The sequence below is a fragment of the Melopsittacus undulatus genome, chromosome 1 (assembly GCF_012275295.1).
Source record: "Melopsittacus undulatus isolate bMelUnd1 chromosome 1, bMelUnd1.mat.Z, whole genome shotgun sequence".
Lineage (NCBI taxonomy): Eukaryota > Metazoa > Chordata > Aves > Psittaciformes > Psittaculidae > Melopsittacus > Melopsittacus undulatus.
In genome coordinates this window covers 124,395,082-124,415,250 of record NC_047527.1, presented here as the reverse complement: position 1 = coordinate 124,415,250, position 20,169 = coordinate 124,395,082, and the positions used below count along the sequence as shown (strand labels likewise).

The window sequence follows — 20,169 nt, the reverse complement described above, 5'->3', positions numbered from 1 at the left end:
CAACAATCTCTTCAAATGCTTAAGACTAAAAAATACTATGACTGATTTTGACAAAGGCAGATTCATATTTATATTACTTAAAAAGTGGATAAATATATATATATGAACAGAATAAATATACTTCATATATTTATAGGAAGTTTTAAAAAGGAAAGAAAAATAATTCAACTACCAGTAATAGTATTTCACATCAATTTTTCAGAAATATAAAGAAGAACACAAATGATTTAATGTTCAATTACAGATTGCTAAGCTTGCTAATCATATTTAACACTGGAATTCTGCATACTATTAAACAGATATTTGTACTGACCTCAACTTTGTGCTTACCTTAATAGAGACAAGATTTAACTCTTGGTTATAGTACAAATCTATTTATGGTTTATATTCAGAACAGTTACTTTCGATAGAGCACAAAAAACTAAACCTTGCCAGTACAATCACAATTCCTGTCAAAGAAAAGAAAAATTGCATCTCAGCATATTCCTGAATGAGACCAGAATCTGGACTCTATGGCTTGGACCACTCCTTTCTCCAAATGTTCACAGGGTCCAGGGTCACAGGTTTGTTCTGGGAAATGTATATATATATGTCTATAAAGAAATTCCCACAAACATTCCCACATAAAGAAGCCAAATCAATAATAATATGGAAGTCTCCTCTACTACACATACATCAATGTGAAAATTATCCATTTGCCTTGTTGCATTCTCACTTAGATTCTGCACATTGCAGCAAGACAGGTCCACAAGTGGAAGTTTTCAAACTTCTCACTTCTTGAAATATTAGTGGAGTTTTTATGGGGACTTTAAAGAAGCTGTTCGTGATGCTGTGCATATTTGGAAGCTGGCCCATATCTGCATTCACAGCTTTGACACAAGAGCAGAGAACCTGGGGTGTGAGGGTGGAAGAGGAAAGAAAATATTATCAAGAACAATAATTCTGAAAGACACAAGATGAAATATTGAGCTTTTTGGGAAGCCTTCTTGTAGTCATGGACTTGTTATAATTGCTGGTTACCTGGATGCTGGGGGTAAAGTATGCCACCATGCACAAAACCCAAGCCAAACCAAAAACAACACAACAAAAGCTATGAGCTTTTTGTTTATAGGAACAAAATGCCCTTGTACCATCAAAAGGGATCTCTTCATTCCATTAGAGATCTGTGCCTCAGAGAAGGCTAGAATTAAGGCAAAGACAGGCCTGTGTATACAGAAAGTGGCTCCATGTTTCCACAATTTTAAATGATAATAAATCATTTTAAACAAAGCCCTGCTCCTGTAGTGGGGGTTGCCACTCAGGTTGTCAATATGCTTCAGCAGTAACATCTGCTTGCTAGGAATAGGGCCTGAGAAATTATTATATATGTTATACATGTATGCCTATATGTATTTGCATACACACACACACACATATACACGTACATACATGCACACACACAAATTTATAAATATATGCATATATATGTACATATGAGAGAGATAAGATTGAAAACCATGTCAGACTTTGAGTGCTATCTGCTTGTCTGAACCATTTAAACTACTATCTACACAGTACATATTGAAACTCAACTTTAAGATTTTTTATTTTTATGTACAGTTCACTTTTTTCTCTGGAAAGAAAATATCTAAATACAGACAGACTGTAATGTTGTATATGTATAGCTTTCAACAAGACTTTAGCTGAATAAATGCTTTGTACATAGTTCTGTCTTTTAATGGAGTTTACAGCTACATTGATAAAACGGATTCCTCATTTCCTTGATTGTTTGTAACCAATAACAAGCAGAGAGACAATTACAAGTTAATATTAATAAGCAGCTCAAATAACACTGGTTAAATTATGTACAATACAAACCATTCATACAAATGAAGACTAGGATATTGAATTTGTTACAATATTTTGTAATAAAGATAAGACAGCCACTTATAACTTACATGTTCTCCACCAAGCATTTTCCTTCTTAATGATCAGTAGCAGAATTTTTAAGTACCTTAGCTGGCCTGAACTCAATCAGGTTTAAAGAATCAGAGATTAAAGAGTCAGATAAACATGAAAACAGAATGTCTACCCACATGTAAATTCCAAATGTTTGCCCATCTTTACTAATAACAGGCTTGCTCCATGGAAAAAAAGCCACCTAACACAACCTCGAATGTGCCTACTGTATGCTGGAAAAAAGTCACAATGCTTTGCTGTGTTCATATAGTAAGGAATACTGAACTCTAGACACACAATTTTCCCATTTTAACAAGTGTTTACTCCTACAGTAGTATTTACCAGTACAGCTACTCCAAGCAATAGAATGCATGCGTGGGGATTATTGATTGGTGTGTACCCAAGGGACTTTCAAAGAGATTTCCATAACAGTCTGAATTAGAAACCATTCCCTATCTATTTAATCCATTTTGTTTGATGACAGACTACTCGGAAACCTTACATATCAGAAAATGAAAGCTCTCTTAACAGGAATCTCAATAGATGTGAGATGAAAAGAGTGTGTGTCTCGGTATATGTGTATGGTTTTATTTCAAATCCATAGTGATTTAAAACTAGACTGCTACATGGAGCTGACTGGGCAAAAATTACATTAGATTGTTTTCCACTAACATATTTGTAGCCATTTGACATCAGCAGCAGTAGGCAGACACATTCCAGGCAATAGATGTGGCCTTCCTCCTCGAGGTTACAGCCTTGTCATACGACCTTTTTTATTCCCCAGGCTTCAGTCTCAGACACGTGTTGGTCCTCACCCTGATGGGAAGTAGGGTGTGTCACTGTGGTAATTGTAATCAGGACACACCTTCTGTACTAGTTTATAATCTGTACTATAAAAGGAAATGTAAATACAGATTACTTTAAAGGGCTTGGAGCAGAGCCATGACACGTGGCTCTGGGTCTGCTCCTGATAACAGGTTTTTGAAGGGTCATAGTTGCAGAGTGTGTTCTTGGTAGCCTTGTCAACCTTTTCATACTCGATTCGACAGTTAAAGGACTTGGAATCTTTGGCATCAATCACCGTCTGTTGTGCCAAGTCAAATTCCACTATTTTTGTAGGGGGCACTAGGCTCACAGATACATTCCCTTGACCAGTGGAGTTATGCCTGAAGTAAACACTAAATGTCCCATTGCCATGGTCAACAATTTTCCCGGTTATTAACAGATTTAGCTTCACAGTCTTGATGTTGGAATGAAAATCTCCCCAGCCAAACATTTTCTTAAATTTCCCAGTCTTGACAATGGGCCGTCTCTTTGCTCTGGGCCGAGGCTCTTGCAGGTCTGTGGAGTTCCTCAGCCAGTCCCAGAGATCTTGATCAGAATAAGTTTCTGGGGCATCATATCGCAGGTCCAAATCTGTATCATTTTCCTTTCCACGAAAAGTCTGTGACAGCAGTCGGCTGATGGACAAGTCTTTGCTACTTTCTGTCCATATGTGCTTTAGTGTGGATTTGGAGCTTCCTGATTTTAGAAGTTCTGTTTTCCCTCCATTTGTTAAATTTGCACAGGTAACCTGAAAAAGAAAGAAGGGAAAAAGAAAGAAAGGATATATTGAGATATGCAACAGAAAACCCATCATTCCCACCTGAGACCAAAATGATCAGATTTTAAATCATAGGGGATTTTTTTAATTAAATTATATCTCTGTACCCAGTAAAACAAAACATGTCTATTTTCCTCTTCTTTCCAAGTAGTTATTTCTTAATTCTTCTTTGTCAGTCTTTTACATTGGCCTTCAAGTTTAATCTCAGCCATTCACATTACTCTTCAGCCTGTAAATCACTTCTGTTGCAAAGCCAGTAAGGGATAAGTATGGAATGTAAAAACTAAGGTACACAGCCTATATATGGCTTTTCACTGGACATTTCACATTCCAAGTGAAGTACTCTTGCATGAATATTCTCTCTGTAAAATGACTATATCTTCCTCCATAAGAGTCACATTCATCTACTTTTGCTGCCCCCAGAGTTTACTGTGAGGGTGCTGTCTTGGTGGTGCCAGCCAGACCATGCTCAGAGTCCATGTCATTATAAATCTAATAAAAGTAATATTATTTTCCTACTCCTTTTATGAGTACACATTGGTCTGTGTTCATGACTGAGACTTTCATTCACAACTACAACAGAAATAATAGAAAAATGAAACCCTTAATGAATTTTGTGTTGGCAACTCTACATACTCTGTGCTGTACCCCAATTAACGCAAGAGGAGTCAGTCTTTTCTTATAGTTCCTTATAAATTAGCTACTGATTTGCTTTGTCTGTAGTTAGCATGACCTGCATTTTTCTTCCTTGCTTTACTTATTTTTTCACATCTTCCTTCCCAAACAAAAAAGTGATGTGTGCAAGACAATAAACCATTTATGTACTTAGAATAAAAATAGGGCCATCAATTTAAAAGTGGTAATTAAAAAATCCTGCAAAACCACAGTTTTAAAAAGACAAAATCTTGCACCATGTTCCTACAAAATCCAAAACTTCAGACAGTTTTTCACATAATTTAGTGTAAGAGTAGTTTGTCTTATTTATATTTTTTCTCTTTGCTTTAATTGTGTGGAAAACAGAGAACAGATGCGCCTTCACAGCTGTCTGACATACAGCACTGCTAGAGAGCTCTGATGGAGCGTAGCAGGGAGAGCAGGAGTTGACAGAGACAACAGAGGATTGAAAGGGACCAACAACATACTTAGTCGCATTCCCCTTAAAAATTAACACCAGAAACTGCCACATCTTTTAACATTTGATTCCTCTGAAGAGGCCATGAAGTTTTGTATTTTTCTTTTCATGGATACAAAGGAGATTCTGAATATGCCTGGTTTATTCTTCTGTGTTCTGGCTCTGATTTACATGCTTCTACCTCAAGTGCAGTTATATTTTCCTTTTCACTTAAAAATGAATTGAGTATATTCCCAACCCAGGAAACCCATTGGAAGCCAGCTAGTATTTAAATCATGTCCCCTCTCTACTGGTACAACTGGAGTTATATGTCACAGAGGATATCTATCACAGGATGGCCTTTTCATTTCCTAAAAATCATGAAATTGAAGCATGTTTTCATTAACTTTAGTACTTTTTCAAGGCCAGTTGAATATACATACTTAAAATCAGACTAAATTGTCTTAATATACTGATCAGATAGGAGGTATGCCCCCAGCCTTTTACAGTAAGTAAATAGGTAAATAAATCTGACATCTCACACTATACCTCTCCAGAGCATTTCAGGTTGGTGGGCCAGTAAGTGTAATAGGTAAAATATGAGATTTATTTGGGATTTTGGCAGAGATTACTTCCTCCTCTTTTGAATAGAAGTAAGGATTAAAATACAGACTAGTATTTTTATAGCCAGTTAATAGCTGCATTTTAGCATCAGCACAGTGAGCCAGGAGAGAAGCTGTAATGAAATGCACTGATGGTGCACTGGTTAATGAAGCAGCAATGAAGATGTCACAGGGAGAAAGAAAGAGACTCAGAATATAATTTTGCTCTGGCATATGGGGAAGAAGTACAGAATAAGAAAAGAAACATGGATAAAAAGAAAAATGTGCCTGGGTATCATGAATCTGTCAGCCTGCTATGAATCTAAGTAGTTACCTAGCAGAGATAGTATACTTGTACTCTGTAGGTAGGATACAGATTGCTTACCACTGTATTTTTCTTTGTTCACAGCTGGTTTCTCCTTTTTTCTTTTTTTGTTTTCTGTACCCAGTGATTTATATTTCATAGGATTACAGTACAAATTTCATGTAACAAGATGCAATGGTATAGAAGAAACCTTTGAAAAAGCAGGTTTCAGGTGTAACTGAACACCCAGGAAAGGAAGGAGGCATTTTTCTGAAATAGTTGCTGGCTGACCCAACACATGTTTTTTTGAAAGCCAGTATATTTCATGAAAATGGATTATTCAGATTCCATGCATGCTATCCTGCTTCATACCTGATCTAACAAATACATTTGATTGCTACTATCATTGATTTTGAAATACCTGAAAGACTTCTGGTCAAGCAGTTAGCCCCAAGACCCCTATGATTTACATTGTGGGTAACAGGCTGCATTCCTGATTGAAGGCCTGAACCTGCCCCTGGTCAAGTGTCTGTGTAAGCACTAAAAAAATAGCCTACAAGGGTTAATAAAAAAGCTCTAGAATTCATTGCTCTTCACTCACATTTTCCAGCCAACTGCTTTTTCATATACTGTTAGTATACTATGTGCTATAGAAAGTGGCTATATGTATCCTCAGAGACTCACACACCAAGCAATATAGAGCTCTGCTGTGTGATAGAATTTCTGCAAATGTAGCAGTTATTTTCACATGAACTAATCCACAATATACTTCAATCTCTCTTCTTTCCAACACAAGGCTGCAATAATACAGGAAAGATCATGCAAATCCATGAGATTTTGCACTTAGTGGTGTGAAAACTAGCTTATTGAAACATAGATTTTAGTGGTGCATGAAGAAAAGAGCCAATTTAAAATGGCAGCCCAAATTCTATGGTGGCATTTTTGTCCTCTGTCTTAAGTAGATTTGCATATAATTCAGAAACTTGGATACTGTACCTTACCACCGTTAGCTATAAACAAATTTTCCTTCTTTTCCACACCCAAGGGCCACTCCTAGATGATACATTCAGAAACCTGTAAAGGGCCTGGCTAGGGTACAGTTATTTTTCTCCATAGCAGCTCATAGGGTGCTGTGGTTTAGATTTTTGACTCAAACACTTGTAGCACACTAATGTGGTAGCTCTTGCTGAAGAATGTTTGAACAGCATCAAGGGCTTCTCCATTTCTCTATTTGCCCCTCAAGTGAATAGACTGGGGGGTGCACAGTAGTTTAGTAGGGGACCTGTACTCACCAAAGAGAGATTCCTTACCATATAACATTATGCTTAGCAAACAAAAGATAGAGGACTTTCGAGGGATTAACCACCTTTTCCTCTGGAACTGACTGAGCATCACTCTACCTATGGGAAGCAGTGAATGTTGCCTATGCATTATTTTTCTCTCCTCTCTCCTCCTCTCTGCTCCCCTCCCTTCCCCTCCCTTTCACTCCCCTCTTCTCCTCTCCTCTCCTCCTCTCTTCTCCTCCCTTCCTCCCTTCCCTACTCTTCTTTTCTTTCACTTGCCCTTCATTTATTAAACATTTTTTCATCTCGAACCTCATTTTTTCTTGCTTTTATTCTTCCTTTCCTCTTCCCCTGCCACACTGGGGAAGGGGAAGAAGTAAGCAAGCAGCTGTGTGGCACTTAGCTGGTGACCAGGGTTAACCCACAGCACTACTACAGGGCAATATATCTCTACTGAAAAAGGTCTGAGAATGGGGATTTCCTCCCTTACTTTATAGCTACAACAGTGGTTTTGAGTTATTACCATGTCAGAAGCGTCCATATACAACAATAGTAGATAGCAAAAAGATTTAGAAATGCTTATCCAATGCTACAAATGTCTGTGGAGCATCACCCAGTAAGCCCAGCAGACTGACCTTCGGTTCCAGTCTTGTGCTTTTAATGGAATGTATGAATTTCCACTACCTAGTAAAGTTTATTGATACCGTAAACATACCAGGAGCTGACTGCCTGGTAACTAATTTCCAGTGAATAATTACAAATTGTTATTCCATTTCTTCTTCTGCTTCTAGGACAGAGCAAAGACAGGGGTTTCACTGTGCACAATATCCCAAAGCATCATTAAAAAGACATAGGAAATTATCTGTAATTCAATTTTTACTCCATCATTTTTACATCATTCTGTATCTTCCATTTTTGAGGGTGAAGAATTTTTTATTATGATGTTTAACATCATTAAATGCATTCTTATGAATATGTGCAATTCATTTAGGACTAAAGGATAGGTAGTTTATTTGTCTCAGAAATTTTCAAGTTCTCTTTCAAGATGCTGAGCCCTGAATTCTTTGTCAGGCTGTTTTTTCAGGTTTGGACCTGAATATTTGAAGCAGAGAAAAAAAGTTGGAAAAGCATCTTGGGAAGCCATGAAGGCCTCAAATGGTGATTTAGGCCCCCTTCTCAATGTAAAATCAACCATAGTTATTTAACATTAATTTAAGACTGATTAATTTGAGATTTTAAAAAATAGTCATTCAAAGAGGTACAGAATGCCTCTTGATTTCTCACTATTTTTCTTTCATTCTAGCTCTATTACAGTTCATTACCTATAATTGCAGTTTGGTTTAGAAATTATGTATTTATTCCTCTGAATGTATGACTACTTGACGGCAAATGAAAATGTAAACAAACAATCTAATCCTCAAGGTAGAAAATCTCTCTCTTCAGGTAAATAGCTAATCAAAACCAAGATTGGCTTTACTGGCATAGCATTGTCAGAATTTGGCAGCACTATGTTTGTACATGCTCTGCATAAAAGAATTCAGAATGTTATTTTCTCTGTCAGATATCTCAGACGCAGCATGGGTCGGAGACTACTCAGAACCTTTTAGCTGGATCCTGTTTCTTCATATTAATCCTGTTAATGCAATGGGTGGATGAAAATCTGGATATACTTTACTGTTCGACTTTTGATATAGTTTTTTTCTATACCTCTCTAGACACTACAAGGTTACTAGTGGCACGGAAATGTTTTATTTAGTGAATAATTTCCAGACAAGTCAAAGCCAATATTATACAGAAATAAAGAAACTGAGAATTAAAGTTAATGCGGATATGATTATACAGAAATAAAGAAACTGAGAATTAAAGTTAATGGAGATATGATTATAACAATAAAATACAGTGAAGGATTTGTACCTGTTACAAACTGACACTTCAGAAAGGGAAGATAAACATGGAAAATGACATGGATTGATATTTCATAGAAATAGACCCCTCTGGTTTTAACTGAAAAGCCTTTTTAATACATGACATGAAAAGAATAAGGATGTAGGTTAGTTGTTCAAAAAATGCAAACTCAAATGAATCTGATAAATGGAATCTGATAAACCCTGACCTACTGTGTCAAAGGAGAACACAAAAGGAGCTATGCCGGACCAAACCAAAGACTTATTTAGAAAAGCATCCTGTCTGCAATAGCAGCTGTAAGAGATGCCTGGAGAAGAGCAAGAACATGATAAGCATATGATAGTCCCCTAGTATTTTCCCAGTTGTCAAATATTGATGGTTTCCTCTGCTAGATATTGTTTCTGTATGTTTTCTGCTTCAGTAACTCTCAGTAGACTGCTCTTCTGCACATTTGTCTACTCTGACCTTTTGTAAATTTTTAACCTCCGTAATTTCCTTCAGCAATGATTTTTCACAGCTCTATTCCCTCTTACTGTTTTGAACCTGGCTCCTGACACCTTCTTTGGAGAACCCTTTGTTCTCCAGATGAAAAATTCTGTCTCTATCCAAAATTCCCATGTTCCTTCTTGCTTTTATTTGCTGCTGTTCATATTTTTTTCTACAAATATCAGTGAGCGCAAAATTTGGTGATTTCTATCCAGCTTCTAGCCTACCAGAACATGCCTCAGCTATATCTATTCATAGTAGTAAGCAAATACTGATCACTTTTTCTAGCCTTGAGTACCAGCCTTGTTGGTCTCACAATTAGTCTGTTGTATAGAAGCTATTCTATACCTGTATCTTTAGATTTTCTTTTTGTCCTTCTCTGAAAACTCCTTGATTCTACTCCCAGCTCTGTCTTTAGAATAAGGAGACCAGAATGGCATGCAAAATTCAAGATGTGGCAGAACAACATCCTTGTATGGTGGCAAATGATTTTCTGTAATTTGTTTATTCTTTTTTCTTTACTAATTCATAATATTTTATTTGGTTTTCATCACTAACGATCACTGAACTGATGCTTGCAGAGAACTGTCATTACCCCAGAATCTCAATACCATTTATGGAATGAAGCTGGCATTCTTTTTTTTTTCCTCACGCGTTTCACCTTACATTTATTCCCTCAGAATTTAATTCCTTAATTTTCTGCCTATTTACTACTTCTGGTAAGATCTTTCTGTCCTTCTTCACTGTTGGCTCTTATCTTTTCTACTCTGAAATATTTTATCACCAACAAACTTTCTCACTCACTTTTCCCAGGTCATTTGCAAATGCAGTGAACAGCAGAGGTCCTTTCACAAACCCTGCAGAATCTGTATGATGGCTTCCTTTAATTACTGACCATAAAAAAGATCCATCTCTAGTTTTCAACAATATTTTGTAAGCTAATCATTTTCAAGCACAAGAATATTAATATTTTGTCACACAAAGCCAAAGGGAAGAAAATTTTTTATTTTCTTTTTTTTTTTTTACTATCTGAAATCTAGGAAATTGAACTTAATACACACTGTTACAGCAATTTTTGTGTAAATCTACCTTAAAGTAGTAGGTTATCCCAGTCAGCAACTAAGTACTACACAGACACTTGCTCACTCTGTCCCTCAACCCTAGTGGGATAAGGAGGAGAATAAGAGGATAAATCACTTGGATTGAGATAAGAGTTGAATAATGGAAAAATAATAATAATAATAGAATCACAGAATGATTTGTGTTGGAAGAGACATTAAAGATCATCTGGTTCCAATCCCCCTGCCAAGGGTAGGGACACCTTCCACTAGACCAGGTTGCCCAAAGACCTGTCCAACCTGACCTTGGACACTTCCAGGGATGGGGCATCTTCTACTTCTCTGGGCAGCCTGTGTCAGTGTCTCATCACCCTCATAGTAAAGAATATTTTCCTAACGTTTAATCAATTTTTTTCCTCTTTCAGTGTCCTGGTTTGAGCAGTAGCAGTAATTTTTCTCCTTCTTGTAGCTGGTGCAGTGCTGTGTTTTGACTTTCAGGCTGAGAACAGTTGCTGATAGCAAGTATGTTTTGAGTTACTGCTCGGGTGTTTGGTTTGTTCAAGGCCTTTTTCTGAGCTCATGCTCTGCCAGGGAGGAGGGGAGGATGGGAGGAAGGAGAGACAGAACACCTGACCTAGGCTAGCCAAAGAGGTATTCCGTACCATAGCACGTCATACCCAGGAGGTAAATGGGAGAAACCCGGAAGGGCTGGAGCTCTGGGGGGATGGAGGAGGTATCACTCGGTGCTCGGTCAGGCAGGGTGGGGTGAGTTATGGGTCGGTGGCTGGTGAGATGTTGTGTTCTCTTCACTTGTTATTTGCTTTATCATTATTGTTTGTAGTAGTAGTAGCAGGAGTGATTTGTGTTATACCTTAGCTATTAAAACGTTCTTATCTCAACCCATGGGGGCTACATTCTTTGGATTCTCCTTCCTAACTCTCCGGAAGTTGGGGGAGCGAAGGGGGGGGAGTGAGTGAACGAGCCGTGTGGACTTGGTTTAAACCATGACATTCAATTTAAAGCTATTCCACCTTGTTCTGTCACTATATGCCTTGGTAAGACAAGTCCCTCCCCAACTTTCTTGTAGGCCCCCTTTAAGTATTGGAAGACTACTCTAAGGTCTCCCCTGAGCCTTTTCTTCTCCAAGCTGAACAAGCCCAACTCTGTCAGCCTGTCCAATAACAACAACAATAATAAATGATACTAGGAAAGAGAGAGGAATAAAACTCAAGCAGGGAAAAAAATAGTCGTGCACATTACAATTGCTTACCACCTGCTGACCAATACCTAGCCCACCCCTGAGCAGCTATTGACAGCATCTACCAGCCAAATCCTCACAGTTTATATACTAGGTACAAAGTTCTGTGGTATGAAATATCCCTTTGGCTAGTTTGGGTCAGGTGTCTTGTCTCTGCGCCCTCCCAGCTTGTGCACCTCCTCACTGTAAGAACATGAAAGACTGAGGTAAGTGCTACTTAGCAACAACTAAAATAATGGTGTATTATCAGTACTATTCTCAGACTGAAGCCAAAGCACAACACTGCACCAGCTACCAGGAAGAAAATTAACTATATCTCAGATGAAACTAAGACACTGAAGATTCATAAAATCAGTTTAAAACTATCATCTGGGCTCAGCTCAGCTTTGTATTCTTTATTTTTCTAGTTTTAATCTATGAGCTATCACATTTGTTTTGAATGGGCCTTGTCAGAAAGAAAACGTGGCTACCTGACCTTTTTTCATTATTCACACAACAGAGGTTATGCAAGACCAGAAGCTGACATAAATTCAGCTGATGACAGCTGATATAAATTCAGTGAAACATGAATATCACTGAAACTAAAGTGCCTACATCAGTTGACATCTTTTTGAGACCTGACTAAGAATCAAGGACTAACTAAAAAATTTTTACCCACAGAAAGATGAGGACACTAATAAAATAGTAGATATACTGCTTTGTTTAGGAACATTATAATTCTTAACAGGTGTTGATCATAAAATATTAAGATATTGCAGTGGGCTGTACTGCAAATGAAAAATAGCTAGCAAAAGTTACAGTTTTACACTCCTCTTCTACATGGTATAAGTTGCCTATGATAAATAAGTCTGAAAACTAGCAAGTCTCAAATAATTTTCAGGAAATGCAAAGGTCATAAAACACTTTCAGTGTCTAGTTTCTGGTGAGAATACTTAATTACCATGTAAAATTTCACTTTAGAGTCTCATATTCTCTCCCTCTCTTTCATGTGGACTGTGGGCTAAGCTGTGACAGTGCTACAACTCCTGGGAATGTTAATAGATTCATGAAGGGAAGTGGTGGTCTGCCACATGTTAGGAAAGAGTTAGAACATGATCCATGCCACCTACAGATCAATTCATTCACCTGGAATTCAGATCTTAGGTCTAAAATATTATCTAGACTTATTCCATAATCAAGTGAGAATCAGAATGACTACATCTGACTCCATGAGGCACTGATGAACCTTCAAGGACTGAATAAATGTTCTTCATCCAGATGCTTAAGAGTAAGCAAGAAAAATCTGACCTACAGTAGTTTGCCCTGGAGAGAACACCATGGAGAGAGCACAAAGGCTGGAGGCTGGAAGCAGCACAATGACTGCTGTGACTAACCACTTTCTGAAATACTTTAGTCATGTTCAAGTCCACTGTTACCCATATATTTCTAAGCACGTTCAAGCTACTTCTGTGTTACTCATTTAGCAAGGTGTGCAGACTTCCTAGTACTTCTTAGTATTGTTCCTCCTTTTAGATATACAAAATTTCCCACCTGGAATTTTCCTTTCAGAAACAGTGCCTAGCTTTGTGTTGTTCTGTTATCTTTGGGGTTTGATTAAGTCACACAAACCATTTTCACAGGTATTTAGAGTCTGAAAGACTAGACTTCTTGAGCTTGTCCTGATCACTAGCACCTACAAAAAAGTTTACTAAGCAGGATTTTGGAGTGTTTAGTCATCTAAAGATAGTTACTTACTTGAAAACAATCAGTCTTAGACTGTAATTATGGAGACATTTCTTCTGGTAGTAGTGCCCTAACTGATATTTTTCTCTGGTTTTAATCTGCTTCACTTTGCCAGTGCCGTCCTCTCAGCTGTGCCAGTACTTATAAGAACCCATGATTTTCTTTTTCCTTTCACAAACTTCCAGAGTGGAAATCAGACTCAGAATTAAACATCCAGGCTCCACTAAGTGCCTGGAGAAGACGTTATTTTGAACTAGGAACCAAAACCAAGGTAGGAAGTGATGAAAAGCCAGCCCTAAGAAACGTTCCATTGTTTCCCTGGAAAGCAGGGATGAAGACAGTGACTGCTGTCACTTTTGCTTTTCAAAGAAGGAATCTCATTGGTTTTCCTTCAAAGATGCAGCTCCTAGAGTAAAAAGGAAGTGCTTCTTATCATCCATTTAATTGAAGAGCCGGAGAACATTATCAAGTCAAACCAAAAGTACATCTAGTCCTGTACCATGTATTCAACAATGGCTAAAAGTTGGGTTTTGACAAGGAATTTAAAATCAGGGAAAGAATATACTATACCTGCCAGAAAATCTTTCCCATCCTGAAGGTTTTGCAGATCAAGGACTTCTTAAAGTGGTTTTGTGGCTATAAATTTTGTAATTTTCAACAAATATCACTTAGTAGAACTTGCCTGTTTCTCTCTTCCAGCAAATGAATACCCCGCAATCAGTAGTTCCACTTCTTAAATTCAGGTTGTCTAAGGAACCTTTTCCTACTGTTTGTTTTGATCAATCACCTCCTAGCTTTAGTTGATGCCACCAACATCCTGGTCCAGCAGGCAACAACAAAAGCTAGTAAGGCAGCAGCATTTTTCCTGTGGGGTTCAGGCAGAATCTTAACTCTATGGCTGGCACTAGAGGAGTTTCCAGGTCCAAAAAAGGCAACGTTGTCTGAATTACAGGTATTTTGGGAATTAAGCTGTCAATGGGAATTTTAAAATTGTGGGTTTGGAATACATACAAAATGCACGGACTCTCTTTATCTCAATCTGTGGGCCAAATCTGTGGGACCTACTACTAAAGTCAATTGTGAAAATCCTAGAGAAGCAGAAAGATGAATGTAGTGTGCTTTTACATAGCTTGATTTCATTTTCTTGCCTAGTTTAGGCAGAACAGAAGGTGTTTAGTTTGTAAAACATAACTTCTCTTCAATTTAGAAAACATTATACTTTCCCATAGAAAAGCCTGTGAACTGAAGGATCAAATGACTGACAATAAACTGAAAATCTTCACATTACAATTTCACAGCTTTCTGCTTTTTGCCTTAAAAGTGAAGGTATTCAGTCCAAATATTTCTAATGGTAGAGATGCAAGTGAATTTATAAAGATTTGGAAAAGGATTGAAATATAACTGTATGAAATATCCTATTAACTCTTGCCCTACGTTTTACATTTTTACAGAGTTTAAACTAAACTCTTGAAGTCTGCTGTCTATGTTGTTATTAAAGATTTCTTACTTCAGTGGATTATGACTTTTGAAAATTCACCCCATCTCTGTTCAGTGAGGGATTAAACTTCCATGGAATAAATTAAATTGGGCTAGAAATGTCTAACAGAGTTTTAAGACCCCCTATATTATGCCAGTATCACAGAGTGCTACTAACTTCGAAATGAAAGTCTAGCTAGGTAAATAAATTTTGTCAAGGATATATTGTTCTCATTCCACATTCCTATAAGCCTCATTTTATTAATTTTGCTTTGCCATTTTCTGCATACATGTAGAAAGCAATATTAAATAAAATTAAATTTTATATGAAAGGCCACAGAGCAACATTTTAATCAAAATTTGCACTGTAGTTTGGTTTATATATAACACATGCAATAAAGTGTTCATTTTCATATGGGTAGACATCTTCTGAAGAAGGTGAGAAAGACTATAATGTGTGCTATCCTAGTACTGCCTAATGGACAAAGCCACCATGCACTTTTGACATGATCTATTAGTATTACTCATTTTCATACCGTTTCATATCATCCACTGTTAATGTAAAAGTTTAATGATATTAAAATACTCCCACATTTTACCCAAATAGTTTGTTGCTTGTGTGGCTGATACCATATTTTTCCAAAGAAAATAGTTAGAATATTGGTACAGCTGAGTCACTTTCTATGTAGCTATTCATGGGTGCATTCTAGAAACCTGAATTTGAACGAAGACTTCTTTTGAAAAGATCTAAGTCCCACTGTTGTTGTCAGAGTGTATATTTCCACACAAATAAATTGTATATTTGTATGAGAAGCACATAATATACAAAAAAGAGCTTGCACAAGTATAAAAAATTCTATTGCAAGAGTATAGATTCCTTTTTTTAAAATTACCTGGTTTTCACTATAAGTTATTGATTAACTACAAACACCCAAATACTTCAGGAAAGGAATTTCAAAAGCACAGAGGAGGCCATTCTAAGGTTCAATTGGAGTTTGGCATAAAAATGCTTTTATGCCTTCATCTTCACCTTCTGCCCTTGCCAGATATGCACGCTTTCTCTTCAGAAGTCTTCTGTGATCACAAAGAAAAAGGTTTCCTTTTCTTTGAATTTCAGCCAGAAACAGCAATATATTCCAAGTGAGGTGGTTTTTTTTTTAATAGGCATTGATGATTCAGTCAGTCAGTCAATTGATATCAAAAATCTATTAAAATTCATCTCTAAGGAGTGTTTCTTTAATGTTTTGGTAAGGAAGGGGAAGTTTAAGTAGCTATTCTATTGCAAGAGTAGACCATTTCTGATAATTTTTTGGTCATTTTCTCAAGGTCTGCTAATTCTTACAAGGGTCTGCTCAGCAGTGAGTAACATGTGGGCACCAGCTTGCTGGGAAGCCAAGTGTTGCACATTGTTTTCCTGGCTATGATGTACGCAAATATATTGCAGTGCTCCCAAAGTGCAAAGATGTCAAAGAAATATGGATTGTCCTATTAGAAACTAGGAGACATCCCACGTTATGTATTTACAAGATACAGGCAAAATTTATTCTTGATCCAAAGCTGAAAATAACTCTGATGTTGCTGTACATTTGCTCAGTCTGGCATGCAGGCAGACCTAGTCTCAGAAAAGTGCTACCCTCATTTGCTTACATAGTTGTTTTTTCTGTGACTCTGGGCAGAGATATCACAAGAGACCGATTATGTCATTAAGAGTCACATTAATATGTCATTATGTCACATTTACATAGTACTGGAAGAGGATACCATACACCAATTTCTCTACCTCTTCTAAACTAGTAATATTAATTCAATATAGTAATTCTTTGTAATGGTTATTCCTGAACTCGCACAGACCAGTTTTTTGGTCTGTGGTACCTTGCTGAGCTGATCCAAACATATATTGTGAAGGAACTAGCACAGCCAAACAAAACAGAGTATAATACCCAGTAGAAAATCAGAATTGTCTGTGCCTGATAGTAGTTTTGTATTCTCTTCCTGCAATAGTATCATATCTAATTAAAAGTAAAAAGTCAGCAGGATTAATCAAATTCTGCATGCAAATATCTGGCTCAAGAGAGCCATGGTCCAATTGTTAGTACTATCACTAAGGTCATTAATTCAAATTGAGATGAGTTACGAGTCCTTTAGGCATTGACACATAAGTTGAAGGAGGTTATTCATTGGTAAGTTTTTCATAGTGAAATGAAAAACTCAGGAAGAAAATATATGAACATTGCTTCAGCACACTGATTTCCAGGATAATAGGTAGTGCTTCACCTTGTAGACCAGGAGTCCTCTCCTGTAACTTTTAGTAGTTCTAATGCTTTAAATTCCTATCACAATGTACAAGTGCAAGTTGAATACAAGACAGTTCAAGGTCCAGCAAACTGACATCTTTGGGATTATAATATGCTGACTTCTGCCAAGCACCTTTAAATTACAGAAAGACTTTTTTTTTAACTAAGACTTGAGTGTTGGTTTCATAAACCCTTCCAGACTTCAGAAAAGGTCAAAACATTTCTAATTAGCAAGAAATATTAACTAATTTTTTAAACAGAAATACTGGAGGCCTATAGCACTGGTTATAGTAGTGCAAATGCAGTGCATTCTTAGTTTACCATTTCTTCAGCTCATCTCAAAGCACACTCCAGTATCTTGATCTAGAACTGCATTTCTAGTCAGGGTGACTAGAAGAACTGCAGTCTTTACAGGCAAATTATAATGGGCTGCTGTACACCTAAGAACTTTCTTTTCTCCAAATGCTGATGGCTGAAATATTTTAAGTTGCACAGTAACAGGATGACTGCAGAGTAATAAAATAGTGATGGCATTATATTACTTTTCCTACATGAAGAATAAAAACATAAAATTTATTATTCCGACCTTGCATCACAAGGACTTCTCAGATATGTAAAAAAAGTCAACTGGCCTATCAAAATGGGCTTAGTCTACAAGGATACCTGCAAAGTGTGTTTTCCAGAAGTTTTTTTAAATTTAAAGAAAACATCGGAGTCTGAAAAAATAGGATGGAATACTTACAGGTTTGGGCTTTATTCAACAACATGTTTTCATATTCTTAAAGTATAAAAAAAATAGGGTTCAAGGAGAATCAGGCATTATTTTTCCCACATCTGCATGATTTAGGAAATGCAGTGCTACAGAAAATGCATAGATAAACTGGAACTTTCCATTCCAAGTTCCAGAGAACCTTCATCTTTCTATACTTGGTGTCCATTCTGCTCTGACCTTAGACTGTTTTGAGTATCATCACCTTGACTGCACAGAATTATTTGTGCCAATTCTTCCTGCAGTTGCATTTGTGTAGCATGAAAAGGATTTCAGGGGAGTGATTCAGACAAGAATGAAGTTATTCGCTTTCCAGAGAATAAATGTTTCTTCAAAGGTAGGTCAAGATCACTGTATACTAATATATTCTTATGTGTGCCCAAATAAAGAAATAACTTCTTTCCATTGTCTCATCCTCTATATCTGTGTGGCTGAGCAGCAGCAGCACAGAACAATTTAACCTTAGCAAACAAATTTCATTTGTCACCTGCCAAATGCTGATACAAAAGATAACTATGAAAAACCAATAAAATCCTCATTCTACAGCAGTAGGTAACATGCCTTCGTTATAATAAACTTGCTAAATAACATTTAATGAACTCATAAAAGCATTCAATTTAAATATAAATGCTTAGCAGTTCCATTTTTAAGGGAGTAAATGACACTTTGCTTGTGTTTCTTTTAAATGCATTTGCAGAATAGAGATCGTTTCAAAATCCACAGTTAGTGTTACATATTTTTACTATTACTGCAATGTTCACAGACCGCCCTGTGGTCAGGGTTAGTGTGTATTAGAAACTAAACTTTTATAGCCACTGCCCTAAAGAGTTTCCTCAATGAAACAGATTTGGCAAAAGAAAGCTAAAAAAAGAAATATTGGTGATGTCTTTACTCTGTTGCCGAGCTAAGAGTTAGTACAAATCTCTGGCTTTTTTTTTCCAATGGCATATCCAGGATGTCCAAAAAAAGGTTGATTCCAGTAACTGATTGAGACACAAAATGCTACTGTTTTATAAAGAATGCATGCTCAAGGAAACAAAGTCAGCTCAGAAGTAAGCTGTGTTTTTGAACTCACTATGTCCATGTCATCAAGAAGCTTGAAACCCTCTCGCAGAGCATTAAGAGATCCCAGTTTCCTCTAGGATCATGGACATCTGACCCAAGTAATAAGGAATGTTTGACTTGTTCCTCTAATAAAAACAATAGTGAAAATAATCATAGAAATATAATCTGTCGTCCAAAATGTGAATCCCCCATCTTACACTTCAGCTGTTAGTCAACAGCAGCTCTGGGCAGTCCATAAGTTATCTAGTGAAAAACAAGAATATTTTCCATTGTTGTAAATTTACTTATTAAAATACTAATGATATCATTTTTATACTAGAAAACAGCAACATCTTACATTATTCAAGCTATTAGCTTTTTCGGGTCTATTCTTTCTTAATTTGCTGTATAAATAATTAAGACAAAGGACTGTAGGACAGCAAGAAAGTCCAGTTGGTACCTGTTATAAAATCCTTTAAGCATTTTATCCACACAATAAAAAATTGTGTGCATTCATCTTACTGATTGTTGTTAAAATATGGAAATATTTTCATCTTGTGGAATCTAGTAACATCCTGGACAAATTAATAGATTTCCTAGTAAATTCAAGTTTTTGATGGAGAGCAGTATATACGTATATTTGGTCTGAAACATTTTCATCTTGTGGAATCTAGTAACATCCTGGATAATTTAATAGAATAGATTTTCTAGTAAATTCAAGTTTTTGATGGAGAACAGTATATACATATATTTGGTCTAAAAGACACCATGTTTACAAGAAAGACATTCTGTCATTCAGCAGTTGCAAGATAGTATGAGAACATCAAGCTCCAGAATTTATGGGTTTGCTATATTGTGGTAGTAACCCTAACCAAATGCCTGTAGCCTAAGTCACAAACCAAAACCCTAACTCCTCATTCTAAGCCCCTGATATTCAACCTTTCACCTAGCCCTAACTCTAACCTGTTTGGTGCCCAGGAACAAGAAGGGCAGGGGTTGTATATGTAATGCACATAACTCAGCTACGCTACACTTTCTCTAAAACTACTTGTGCATTTTCATGATCATGTACTCTGAGTAATGCAGATTCAGATCATTTGCCAGCTTCACTGACTACAACTTTACTAATTTTTCAGCAGATTCATGACATATTAATCCATCTGAGAAAAAACCACACACATTTAAAATTATCAAAAAAACTGACAGTTTTAAATAGCAGGTTTTTCTGCATTCCAAGCACTTAAAATAATCTTTGACCGCATTTGTTGTCCAAAATATGATTTGATGTCACTCAGGATGAAAGATTTCCAAATATA

At 36.7% G+C, this 20,169-nt stretch overlaps 1 protein-coding gene across 1 annotated transcript in view; it reads right to left on the bottom strand.

The window, feature by feature from the left end:
• Window positions 1-1,560: 1,560 nt before the first annotated feature.
• Window positions 1,561-20,169, bottom strand: part of NXPH1 (neurexophilin 1) — a 141,852-nt gene continuing 123,243 nt past the window's right edge. Inside the window, exon 3 of the mRNA XM_005152894.3 lies at window positions 1,561-3,511. Within this exon, the coding sequence (XP_005152951.1) occupies window positions 2,750-3,511 (762 nt within the window). The 3' untranslated portion in view covers window positions 1,561-2,749. The remainder of the gene's footprint in view (window positions 3,512-20,169) is intronic.